At 37.1% G+C, this 13,668-nt stretch overlaps 1 protein-coding gene across 4 annotated transcripts in view; it reads left to right on the top strand.

Annotated features, from left to right (window-relative positions):
• The window catches only part of LOC126284284 (armadillo repeat-containing protein 2), a 168,381-nt gene that overhangs the window by 102,480 nt on the left and 52,233 nt on the right, over positions 1 to 13,668 (top strand). For all 4 annotated transcript variants that reach the window (XR_007551463.1, XM_049983110.1, XM_049983112.1 and 1 more), the window contains exons 11-13: positions 759 to 914; positions 2,248 to 2,343; positions 3,281 to 3,443. Coding sequence is in view for 3 of the 4 variants with exons in the window: in XM_049983110.1 (XP_049839067.1) it covers positions 759 to 914; positions 2,248 to 2,343; positions 3,281 to 3,443 (415 nt within the window). In the remaining variant the exon portion in view is untranslated. The remainder of the gene's footprint in view (positions 1 to 758; positions 915 to 2,247; positions 2,344 to 3,280; positions 3,444 to 13,668) is intronic.

Below are 13,668 nucleotides of genomic sequence, written 5' to 3'. Positions count from 1 at the left end.
TAATTTTTAATGTGATGTCAGAGAGAATGACAGTGGCTTTTCATTTCTGTGTCATATGAGCACATGACATTTACTTCTTTTAAATTGAAATACATGTCACTGACTGTGAAAGAAAATAAAATCGCATGAAAACACTTGGCTGACTTTTACTGATTTGAGAATAATATAATGCCAAATAGTTAAATGTAGCAACATAAAAATGTAAGGCATTATTGTGTTAGCATACTACCAAACTGCTGGCTGCAAAGAGTAAATATCGAAGTAGAATATAACAACATTCATGACAAAAATCAAGTTTATGTCTCCTGTTACTGTAGCACTGTTTATAGAGCTACAACTTTAAAGTTGTGGTTGAATCTTTACATTCCTGATTTTTAAAAAGCGATTTGTTATGAGAAATATGGGAAACAGTAGAAAAAATTCCGATAGCTAAAGATTTAACAGAGTTTTTAAATTTATTTGTGTGTGGCAATCCAGTTCCAGTTATTCCTGTTTCAGTAGCTTATGTCACAATTCTTATTAGCATTCAAGTTTTCCATTTTGTCTGGACTGAAAATGTTCTGTTTCACCATTTGTACTTACCGGTAAGGACATTGTAGGTGGACTGAATCAGAACACATGCTATTACTAGCCCATGGTGTATTTGTAATTATCTCTTCCCATTTTGAAGACTGAGAAAACAGAGGATTATATCCTACATTTTTGTATCTCATTTTATATCTAGCTAATATTCAATGTTTTACATCTGTTTCTTGCAGCTATATGTGGAGGAAGGAGCAATAAGTGCCTTACTGGAGCTGTTGTCACTCTATCTTGAAAAAGATCTTTATATGGATAACAGCACAGCCACTGGAACTGTCTCAAGTTCAGATATAAGAGGTTCCACAGGTTCTGTACAGGATGTTATTGTCAAGGTAGATCTCTCTCTCTCTCTCTCTCTCTCTCTCTCTCTCTCTCTCTCTCTCTCTCTCTCTTATGTCAGAATGGTAGGTCACTGCAAAAAATTTAAAAAAACTGAATCAGTTTTGAGATATGTGCAACTTCTCTACATTTTTTATCTTTCTTCACTAGTCTTAAAACTTTCATTCATGATTGCAGTTCCAATAAAATTAGACCTTTACACAGTAATTTCCGCTGGATGTGAAACTAAGAAGCAACTTCTCCTGTTGTAGAATTCACATGGTGGTTGATTCTTTGCTGTACTGACTGCCATCCATTAACTACGAGGGTAATCCCAAAAGTAAAGTCTCCTATTTTTTACGTAGACCTGTTTATTTCTACAATGGTTTACATCAGTGTACAGCTTGAACATTTAGCTATTTTTTGACATAATCGCCATTTCTGTCTATGCATTTTTGGAGACGCTGTGGTAGTTTTTGTATGCGAATGTCCTACCAGCTCACCAACAGCTCCATGGCTTTGGCGAAGAAGGATGCCACCACTGCCATGATTGTTGGTTGGTCTCTGGTGTAAAATGGTTTGCCCAGGTTTCGTCACCCATGACAGTCGAGTACAGAAAGTTGTCCTTTCGGCTGCAAGGCGGTGAAGAAATGCAAGGGAAGCATCAACTCATTGCCGCATGTGGTACTCAGTCAGCATGTGTGGCACCCATCTTGTGCACACGTTCTGGTTGTTCAATGTTTCCATTAAAATTCTGTGAGCGGTGCTTCGGGAAACCTCAGGAACCAATGTGCAGAGATCATCGCTCATGCTGTGCTCAACCTTCAACACTGTCTCCTCAGAAATTGACGATCTCCTACTCCTTTGTTCATCATGAATTTCAGTCCAACCAGCCGCAAACTCGCTACACCAATTACGAACATTTTTGACATCCATGCATGACTCACCTTACCCTTCCCTCAATTGGCGATGGATTTCAATCGGCAAAGTACCCTTAGCATTCAAAAACTGAATAACTGCATGCAATTTGCCCTTGGCGGTAACATCCAATGGGAGATCTCAACAGTTGCCAAGCCAAGACTGAGCATCTCAGTGCGGCGTGCGCATGTTTACACACAGCGTGTGAAGCAATCTTCTTAACAGTATGACCAACTGCCACACAAACAGAGTTCTGTACTTATAAAAAAATAGGAGACCTTACTTTTGGGATTACCCTTGTACAAAGAAAATTTCACTAACTATGGCTCTGAAAGACTGAATAACTTTATCAGCCATTTCTTTTTTTATATTCACTTTTATGAGTTCAGAATGACTTTATTGTTTAATAAGTATATTTGACTCTTTCAGGTCATCAGAATATTAGCCAACATGAGTATTAATCCCACTGTCGGTAGCAAATTTGCATGTGTTGATGGAAGCAGTAATGAAGATGACACCTACAAGGTAATTTCTGTTGTATAATTTACGCAATCATATGAACAGTGTATGTTTGCTTATCAGTGTAGTCAGATGCAGTCTTTCTTCCTCTTCATCAAAAAATTTAAATTACTTTTGTGTATACATTTAACAGCACGAGTACACAACTTACACCTTGTATTGACAAAAAACGTGTGCATATTCTGTTTGAAGCTTCAACTCCTTGTCCTTCCAGAAGGAATTGAATCTATAAATGTGTTGTGTTGATTGCTTCTGTCTGATAGTAGCCAACTGTTTTCAAAATCTTCTTCTTCTCCCACCTTCACCTTTTTCTTCTTTTTCAGTCATACTAAAATTCCTTAAAATGCTGCCAGTCACAATTTCCACTAGGTAAATAAAGATGTTAAACATTTAACTTGGCATTTTATTTTAATGGTACGAATGTGAAAGACTGAAACAAATGTCTCTTGGTAACACAATATTTTTTATGGTCAATGTTAAGAGAATGAGAATACTTGGAAAGTTAACAAGGAGAGCACATGTATCAAAAAGAAAGAAACTCTTGTAACAATGAGAGTGATTCCAATCTGAGTGATTGATGTTCATTACTTTGCAGTAGTGTATTTCTTAAAGATTTCCTCTCCCATTAATAGAATCTTATAACTAATATTTCTTCCACTGCTGACACATTTCCATTGCAGGTACCATGTGACATAGTTACACATAGCAACAGTTACACAATATTTTCTTATGTATGTGTAACTTCAAAAAACACATTTCTTTTTTTTTAATTTATTTGCACTACTGATAATATTTTCCAATATTGTATGTGTATTTCTTCATTCCTGATAATGAAGAAAAAATATTGTCTTTTAAAATTATGATCATTATTTAATTATTATGCTGTGTGCTATAATAATCAACAAACAATCTAAAATGAGAAAACCTTCCTTTACACTTTTAGGATGGTGCCAGATTCTTGGACATGTTATTATCAGTATTGGAGCGTAAATCTGCAGCTTGTGGTGAGGACAGTGAGCTATTGCACAGTGTTCTAAGCACACTTAATAACATTTCCTACTATCAGACGGCTTCTTTTGGTGCTAAGGAAAGACATGTTGCTTGTGGTAAGTTTCTCTTGTTAACTTATACTATCATTAATAATATTTAAGATAAATGGTAACAACATCTGTATATATACTCAGCAAGCTATTGTACATTTCTTATCTGAGGGTGCTTCATACCAACAACAAAATAGAAATGACAGTTTTCTGATATAGTAAAACACAATTAGACTGTTAGTAGTGAACCATAGTGTGAATAAGACACTAAAAGAAGCTACAATTCCCCTTAAAGATATCCTCCACAGATGGGAATGAAACACTGGATTCACAGAACCCAAAGAAATTCTGGTCATATTTATAGGCTGTTAGTGGCACCAAAGTTAGTGTCCAGTCCCTAGTGAGTGAGACAGGAACTGAAGTGGATGGTACCGGTGGAATCCCTGTCAGATTGTACAGGGTGATTCAAAAAGAATACCACAACTTTAGGAATTTAAAACTCTGCAACGACAAAAGGCAGAGCTAAGCACTATCTGTCGGCGAATTAAGGGAGCTATAAAGTTTCATTTAGTTGTACATTTGTTTGCTTGAGGCACTGTTGACTAGGCATCAGCGTCAGTTGATGCTAAGATGGCGACCGCTCAACAGAAAGATTTTTGTGTTATTGAGTACGGCAGAAGTGAATTGACGACAGTTGTTCAGCGTGCATTTCGAACGAAGTATGGTGTTAAACCTCCTGATAGGTGGTGTATTAAACGTTGGTATAAACAGTTTACAGAGAATGGGTGTTTGTGCAAAGGAAAAAGTTCTGGACGGCCGAGAACGAGTGATGAAAATGTAGCACGCATCCAGCAAGAATTTGTTCGCAGCCCAGGAAAATCGACTAGCAGAGCTAGCAGAGAGCTGCAAATTCCACAATCAACTGTATGGAGAGTCCTACGAAAAGGTTAGTTATGAAACCTTATTGTCTGAAATTGGTTCAAGCACTGTCTTCAGCTGATAAGATTAAAAGAATCGATTTCTGTGATTTTATCCTTGCTCAAATGGAAACAGATGAATCTTTCATTTCAAAGATTGTGTTTAGTGGTGAAGCAACTTTCCACACTAACGGGAAAGTCAACCGTCACAATGTCTGTATATGGGGCACTGAGAATCCACGGGAAACAACTCAGTATGAACGTGACTCGCCTAAGGTGAACGTTTTCTGTGCCATTTCAGCCAATAAAGTTTTTGGTCCCTTTTTCTTCGAAGGTGCTACTGTAATTGGACTACAGTACCTGGAGATGTTAGAGAATTGGCTGTTCCCGCAGCTCGAACAAGAAGCACAACAATTCATATTTCAGCAGGATGGAGCGCCACCACATTGGCACTTATCTGTACGTAACTACCTGAACGTCAACTACCCGAGGCGATGGATCGGCCGCTAGGCAGCCCGTGATAGAGCACTTCATCACTGGCCTCCAAGAAGCCCTGATCTTACCCCCTGCGATTTTTTCTTATGGGGGTATGTTAAGGATATGGTGTTTCGGCCACCTCTCCCAGCCACCATTGATGATTCGAAACGAGAAATAACAGCAGCTATCCAAACTGTTACGCCTAATATGCTACAGAGAGTGTGGAACGAGCTGGAGTATTGGGTTGATATTGCTCGAGTGTCTGGAGGGAGCCATATTGAACATCTCTGAACTTGTTTTTGAGTGAAAAAAAAACCTTTTTATATACTCTTTGTAATGATGTATAACGGAAGGTTACATTATGTTTCTTTCATTAAATACACATTTTTAAAGTTGTGGTATTCTTTTTGAATCACCCTGTATATTGAATTTGTAACTGAGTTAGCACATCTTCCAAGTATAATTTATCATAGATCCCTTGAACAGAAAAAGGTGCCCTGTTCATGGAAAAAAGCACTGGTCACACCTGTTTACAAGAAGGGTAGTAGAAGTGATCAAAGAACTACCATACAGTATCCTTGATATGCAGTTATTGTAGAATCTATTCTGAGCTCAAGCGTAATGAGGTATCTTGAGCTGAATAACCTCCTCAAAGCCAATCAGCATGAATTCCGAAAACATCATGTGACTGGATTGAGGACTTTTTGGTTGGGAGGGCACAGCATGTTATCTTGGGTTGGAGAGTCACCATCAGATGTAGAAGTAACTTCAGGTGTACCCCAAGGAAGTGTGTTGGGATCCTAGCTGTTCATGTTGTGTATTAATGACATTGCAGACAATATTAATAGTAATATCAGGCTTTTTGCAGATGATGCCGTTATCTATAATGAAGTTCTACCTAAAAGAAGCTGCATAAATATTCAGTCAGATCTTGATGAGTTTCATTTCAAAGTAGTGCAACAGTAAAAAAAATCATATCCTATGACTACAATTTCAATGAGTCACTGTTGAAATTGGCCTACTCATACAAATACCTCGATGTAATACTCTTCACTATTCTGGATTAAATTTCACTTTGGCACAGAATGGGGTGAATGATACTGCCACAAAATCTTTGGTCATTTGCCAAATAGTATGAAAAGTCTGACAGATAGCCAACCAACATTTAAAAGCAAATTAAAAGAATTGCTGAATGACATCTCCTTTTGTTCAATATATGAATTCTTAGATATGAAGCAGTAACTGAAAAAAAAATGTGTAAAAAAAAAACTTATGTTAAGGTGACACGTTCCACATCATTATGAAATGTCGTATTCATGATTTATGGAACAAGGATTAATGTATGTATGTATGAAATGGAATGACCACATAGGCTCAATAGTGGGTAAAGCAGGTAGTACACTTTGGTTTATTGGTAGAATATGGGGGATATTGTTCAAGTGTGCAGGACCCATGCCAAATAGGACTAACAGGTGATACTGGACGTATACATAGAAAGTAAGGGTCGAAGTGTGGAATGTCAGATACTTTAATCGGGCAGGTATGTTAGAAAATTTAAAAACGGAAATGGACAGGTTAAAGTTAGATACAGTGGGAATCAATCAAGTTCAGTGACAGGAGGAATAGGACTTTTAGCCAAGTGAATACAGGGTTGTGAATACAAAATGAAATAGAGGTAATGCAGGAGTAGATTTAATAACAAATAAAAAATTAGGAATGCTGATAAGCTACTATGAACAGCATAGTGAGTGATGCATTATTGTAGCCAAGATAGACATGATGCCCATGGGTACCACAGCAGTATGTTATGTGCCAACCAGACAAAAGAAATTATTCAGATAGTTAAGGGAGAAGAAAATTTAATAGTCATGGGGAACTGGAATTTGGTGGTAAGAAAAGGAAGAGAAGGAAAAATAATAGATGAATATGTACTGGGGGTAAGGAATGAAAGAGGAAGCTGTCTGATAGAACTTTGCACAGAGAATAACTTAATCAAGCTAACACTTGGTTTAAGAATCATGAAAGAAGGTTGTATATGTGGAAGAGACCTGGAGATGCCAGAATGTTTCATATTGATTAAATGATGGTAAGACAGAGATTTAGGAACCAAATCTTAAATTGTAAGACATTTCCGAGGACATATGTGGACTCTGATCACAATTTATTGGTTATGAACTGTAGATTAAAACTGAAGAAACTGCAAAAAGGTAGGAATTTAAGGAGATGGGACCTGAATAAACTGAAAGAACCAGAGGTTATAGAGAGTTTCAGAGAGAGCATTAGGGAATGACTGACAAGAACAGAGAAAAGGAATACAGTAGAAGATGAATGGGTAGCTGTGAGAGATGAAATAGTGAAGACAGCAGAGGATCACATAGGTAAAAAGACAAGGGCTAGTAGAAATTCTTGCATCAGGCAAAAAGGAATACAAACATCTCAGAAATCAGATGGACAGGAAGTGCAAAATGACTAAGCAGGAATTTCTAGAGGACAAATGTAGGGATTTGGTATGTCACTAGGAGTAAGATAGATGCAGGATGCAGGAAAATTAAAGAGACCTTTGGAGAAAAGAGAACCACCTGTGTGAATATCAAGGGCTCAGGTGGAAAACCAGTCGTAAGCAAAGAAGGGAAAGGTGGAAGGCGTACATAGAGGGTCTATACAAGAGTTATGTATGTGAGGGCAATATTATGGAAATGGAAGAGTATGTAGATGAAGATGTGGTGGGAGGTAAGATACTGAGTGAAGAATTTGCCAAAGAACTGAAAGACCTAAGTCAAAACAAGGCCTGGGGGTAGACAACATTCCATTAGAACTATTGATAGCCCCTTAGGAGAGCCAGCCATGTCAAAAGTCTACCATCTGGTGAACAAGATATATGAAACAGGTAAAATACCCTCAGACTTCAAGAAGAATATAATAATTTCAATTTCCAAGAAAGCATGTTCTGACAGGTGAGAAAGTACTGAACTATCAGTTTAATAAGTCTCAGTTGCAAAATAGTAACACAAATTCTTTATGCACAAATGGAAAATCTGGTAGAAGCCAACCTCAGCAAAGATCAGTTTGGATTCAGTAAAAATGTAGTAACACTCGACGCAATACTGACACTAGGATTTCTCATAGAAGATAGGTTAAGGAAAGGCAAACCTATGTTTATAGCAGCTGTAGACTTAGAGAAAGCATTCAACAATGTTGGCTGGAACACCCTCTTTCCAATTCTGAAGGTGGCAGGGATAAAATACGGGGAGCAAAAGGCTGCTTACGATTTGTACAGAAACCAGAAGGCAGTTATAAAGAGTTGACATAAATGAAAAGGATACTGGTTGTTATCCATTATGTATATTGAGCAAGCAGTACAGGCAACAAAAGAAAAATTTGGAGTAGGAATTAAAATCCAGGGAGAAGAAATAAAAACCTTGAGGTTTGCTGGTGACATTGTAATTTTGTCATAGACAGCAAAGGACTTGGAAGAGCAGTTGAATAGAATGGACAGTGTCTTGAAAGATGAACATTAACAAATGCAAAATAAGGATAATGGAATGTAGTCAGATTAAATCAGGTGATGCTGAAGGAATTAGAATAGGAAATGAGACACTTACAGTAGTAAATGAGTTTTGCTATTTGGGCAGCAAAATGACTGATGGTGGTCAAAGGAGACAGGATATAAAATATAGACGGGTGATGGAAAAGAAATGGTTTCCGAAGAAGAGAAATTTGTTGACATAGTGTAGATGTAAGTGTCAGGAAGTATTTGTACATAGTGTAACCCTGTATGGATGATAAACAGTGTAGTCAAGAAGAGAATACAAGATTTTGAATTGTGGTGCTACATAAGATTTCTGAAGATTAGATGGGTAGACAATGTAACTAATGACGAGGTACTGAATAGAATTGGAGAGAAGAGGAATTTGTGGCACAACTTGACTAGAAGAAGGAATCAGTTGGTAAGACACATTTTGAAGCATCGAGGGATCACCATTTTAGTATTGAAGGGAAGTACGGAGGGTAAAAATCGTAGAAGGAGGTCAAGAGATGAATATAGTAAGCAGATTCAGAAGTATATAGGTTGCAGTAGTTTCTTGGAGGTGAAGAGGCTTGCACGGGATAGAATAGCATGAAAACTGCATCAAACCAATCTGTGGACTGAAGACCACAACAACAACAACATAGAATGGGGGCACAAATGGTCACAGGTTTGTTTGGGAGAGTATCACAGAGATATTGAAAGAACTGAACTGGAAGACTCATGGGGGTAGATATAAACTATTCTGAAAAAGTCTATTAACAAAGTTTCAAGAACTGTCTTTAAATGGTGGCTCTAAAATGTACTGCAATTCTCTATGTATCACTCACATTGGAATTGCGAGAATAAGATTACAGTAATTACTGCATGCACCGAGGCATTCAGACAATCATTGTTTCCATGCCTCATATGTGAATGAAAAGGAAGAAACCCTAATAACTGATACAGTTGGATGTGCCCTTTGCCGTACACCTCATGCTGATTTGGAGAGTACAGATGTACATGTAGATGACACCATTAGTAGCTACTGTTCTTTGCTTTTTGAATCTATAGGTGACCTAAATTTGGCTAAAACTGATAAGATACAATTAATGTTCTGGCCTAGGCTGTGTTCTGTTCATAAAATTATGAAATAAGGTCACTGTTGTTTTGAAACTTCCTGGCAGATCAAAACTGTGTGCCGGACCGAGACTTGAACTCACTATTATCTCTTGTGACACAATGCCATCTTTCTGTCTACAAGGTGTCTATGACGCGGGACAACTGGGAGATCCGGGAAAAACCGGGGAATTTTTTCTTCCGGGAGTAAACCGGGAAAAATTCGGGAATCTCTTTGAGTTCCGGGAATTTTTCATTGTTTAAGTTTTCAGTTAAATTTTTGTGAATTTGACTGGTAAGAACCCATACTCTAACAAAAAATTTACTGTATCTTGCTTCTGCAGAATAATACTGCAGCAACAAAACATGAACAAGAGAAAAAAATGAAAATAAAACTTAAGTCACAAAGAAAATGCGCTATATACAACAACAAAACACAGTGCTCATACAAGCGTCTGCCAACAGCAAAGTGTGTCAAAGGCTTTAGGAAGACTATGCAGTGCTTCTTAACAATAAATTGCCTCCAATGAACGTGACGTGTCAGTTTTTTACATTAGATTTGTTTTAATGCAAGATCTTTTAATGTTTCACATGTACGAACATGTGGGCATCCTGCATCATCATAGCTGCTCAAGTACAGTGATGCCTGTTATCTGGCACTCTCTCGCAACTGCTGAAATGTACTTTTCTAATAGATCTCGGAAAAATATTGCGAATATTGCTTTGAAAAACATTACTTTCAAAGTAAATATCCTTTTATGTAAGATAAACAATGTGAAAGAGTGTACGATGAATTTCTTAAATCACAGAGTGTTTCACTCTCATTTAAAAATCAACTCTTTGGGGACAACCATATGAAGAATTTCGAGCCCAGAAGATAAGATATTTATGTCGTTAGTAAAACATTTTACTGGCGCATTTATGTGATGTATTATGCACAAAAAAGGTCATCAATATATGTGGAAGCTTAGCTTCTCTTGCAGCTTATTAATCTTAGAGTCCAATATTATATGTGATAGCTTTGCTTTTCTTGTAGCAACAATTGTACATTAATTTAAGAAATTAATTTTTCTTATTTGTGTGTTCGCGCTACTTAAGAGTGATCTTGCTATTGGCTGACTGCATCACGTGTCAAATGCTGTCATCGCTGGTGAGATCAGGTGACATGAGCTGTGACTGGCTTACAAAAGCGCGTCGCAATCTCAATTTTAATGCTTCGGAAAGTAACATGCGGTGTTTGGTGCAATTCGAATTTATACCTTCGTAACATGGAAATATGCAGTGTATATGTTGCTGCACATCAAAGATCTTTCCAAAACGTGTTTTTCCCCCTCAGTTTCATTTTCTAAACTGCCGGGAAATTCTATGCCAGTGTGTAAAACCATAAACCATAAAAGGATTGATAAGTGCCGAGAAAAAGTATACTGTCACTTAACACTGAGAAAGTGTATTTTCACCCGGGAGAAAGTGTATTTTCAACTGGGAAATCCGGGAAAAATCTGGGAATTATTTTTCCTTGTCCATGTAGATGCCCTGGTCTAGTCATTTTTAAGCAATACATGAATAACTTACGAAACGGTTGGCTATTCTCAGTTGAAACATTGCTTCAAGAAATAATTGTGACATAGCTACAATCCCACAAACTCATGGAAATTTTAATATGCAGAGAAACTTCAAGAGGCACATTGCAGATGGGCTTCTTTCTCAGAGAACAGAACATCTGCTGTGCAAAATTCCATGACATAAAATTATGTTTCAAAATTTTAACAATATTATGAAAATTACAGATTACTACTCACTGTAAAGATGACACATTGAGTTGCAGACAGACACAAGGAAAAGACTGGTACACACTGAGTTTTGGCCAAAGTCATCTTTAAAAAGGAAAATAAAAACACAACGCACATTCACACAAGCAAGCACACATGACCGCTATCTCCAGCTGGTCCAGCCAGAATCTAGATGTATCATGTCAAATGAAAGCATTAGTCCATAGTGGGGATTGGGGAAAGGGGGGAGGGGAGAGGAGTGTGCACTGCCTGGCGGAGTGTTCAGGATCAAGATGGCAGTACAAGGGTGCCAGGCACAGCACCAGGAGACTGTGTGGGAGGGTGGGAGGAATAGTGAGTGGAAAAGAGAAACAGAGAAGGGAAAATAACCAGCAGGTGCATTTGCAGAGAGCAGCACACAATGAGGGTAAAGAGATGTGAACTGGGAGGAGGAGACACATCAGAGATCACAGAAAATGTTGGTTGGAGGGTGTGGGGACAATAGGTTATCATAAACAGAGATTGGGATGATTTTGGGAGCAGAGAATGTTTTGTAAGGATAACTTCCATTTACACAGTTGGTGGTGGGGAAGAGCCAGGGGGTCTAGATTGTGAAGCAGGTATTGACATAAAATATGTTATGTTCAGCTGTGTGTTGTGGCACAGAGTGGTCCATTTTGCTCTTGGCCACAGTTTGGCAGTGGCCATTCATACTAGTGAATAACTATTTGGTAATCATACCAATATTACAAGCTATGCAATGATTGCAGCAGAGCTGATTTCCATAGAAGGTGACATCCAGAGGTTCAAATGTGTAACGGTCTTTTAATTGTGCCAGTCTGCAGCTCAACATGTAATCTTTAAGATGAGTAGCAATCTTAGTTTATCATAATAATGTTGATATTCCAAACTGGACTTTCCATTGTTTCTTTGATATTTCCTGATGTCCCAAATTGGTTTGAATGAAAGAAATTAGCCTCCACTTCACATTTTTATTGAGTTGCATGTTTTGGTTAATGCAATTACTCATACAGACTGATAAAGAGGAACCAAATAAATATGTAACCTTCACCCAGTATGAGCAGTGATTACTATTTTTATGATTAGCAGTCTAAAGACTGGCTTTATTCAACATTCCACACTGGTTTATCCTGTGCAAACCTCTTCATATCTCTGTTACTCTTGCTGTTTATCTCTGCATAACTAAAGAGATCTACATCCAGTTGTACCTACTTTCTGCAGTTAAGTTTTGTTCTGCCTCTACAGTTATTACCTTCTACAGTTTCACCTACAATCTAGTTGGCTATTCCTTAGTGCCTCTTTTAACGATGCTATATTCTTGAATGTTACTTAAATTAACTTAACTTGGCCTGGAGTTCATTTGATGAAAGAAAATAACAGTTTCCAACGTCACAAAATTTATTGTCAACTGAACTGCATACTCATCATATCAACAAAACACTGACTGACATACTTCACAGATCTCTTTGACTGACTGACAAAACAACTACTCAACAACCAACTTCCAGCGTCACTGCTTCACTTTATATAGAATTTTAACAGTGAATTTCAAAATAACCCATTATTAATTTTGTACAATTCTGGTGTTACAATCAAAATTTACAAAATGTAAAGAAACTAATGTTACAGCCAAATAAGGTATAAAATACAATATTGTATTACATAAATTTTTATAGTATCATCACTAGTTTTAAATATGAAAATTGATCTGAACTTTATTTACAACAATGTCTTTTGTATTATTTTTGTTAAAAAATTAATTACAGTTTTGATTTGGTTACTAACATTCAATGACAGTAGAAATCTCTGCTTTATCCGACTGCATACAGGAATGTTACAAATAAGGCTTCAAATTCTGAAAATCATAAAGTTGTGTGATGTAAACAATTGGAGAGTTAATTAGAAATGTAATTACAAAGGATATTAATTACAGAGGAGGACATAAAAATAGATAACAAATGAAAATACATCACTTGGTAATAATTTTAAGCTGTTTCTCAAGATAATGAGGTTCTCTGTGTCAAGCCACCAATTAACTGCAATTACAGTAATTAGAGATGTCAGTTACGGTAATTAGAGATGCCAGCCACTTATGCCAACATTTCTACAGCCTCATAACATTTGTTACTAAATATCTCTTACTTCAACTTCTGAACTAGGTTTTTGATTTGAAACCTGTACATAATTTTGTTAATGACAACAATCCACAGACAATTATGGTAATATATGTTCTCCCAGAATAAAAAACTGTATTTTGGAAAATTGAACTGAATAATGCATCCAAAACACACAAAAGTCTCCAGGAAGCACTGAATCATCCAAAAACCACCCGGATGAATAAAAAAAGGTGGTATCAGACATTTCATATGAATCTAGGGGGAGGTTGTACCATTATACTCTGAATGTGTCCTATCAATCAGTCCCTTCTTTATCCCTCAAGCAGACACGCCTGTGTATGAAGTGCATCAATCACAAATAACAGT

This window comes from Schistocerca gregaria, chromosome 8 (assembly GCF_023897955.1).
Source record: "Schistocerca gregaria isolate iqSchGreg1 chromosome 8, iqSchGreg1.2, whole genome shotgun sequence".
Taxonomy (NCBI): Eukaryota; Metazoa; Arthropoda; class Insecta; order Orthoptera; family Acrididae; genus Schistocerca; species Schistocerca gregaria.
Note: the sequence above shows the minus strand (reverse complement) of the source record. Positions and strands in the feature narration are given on the sequence as shown.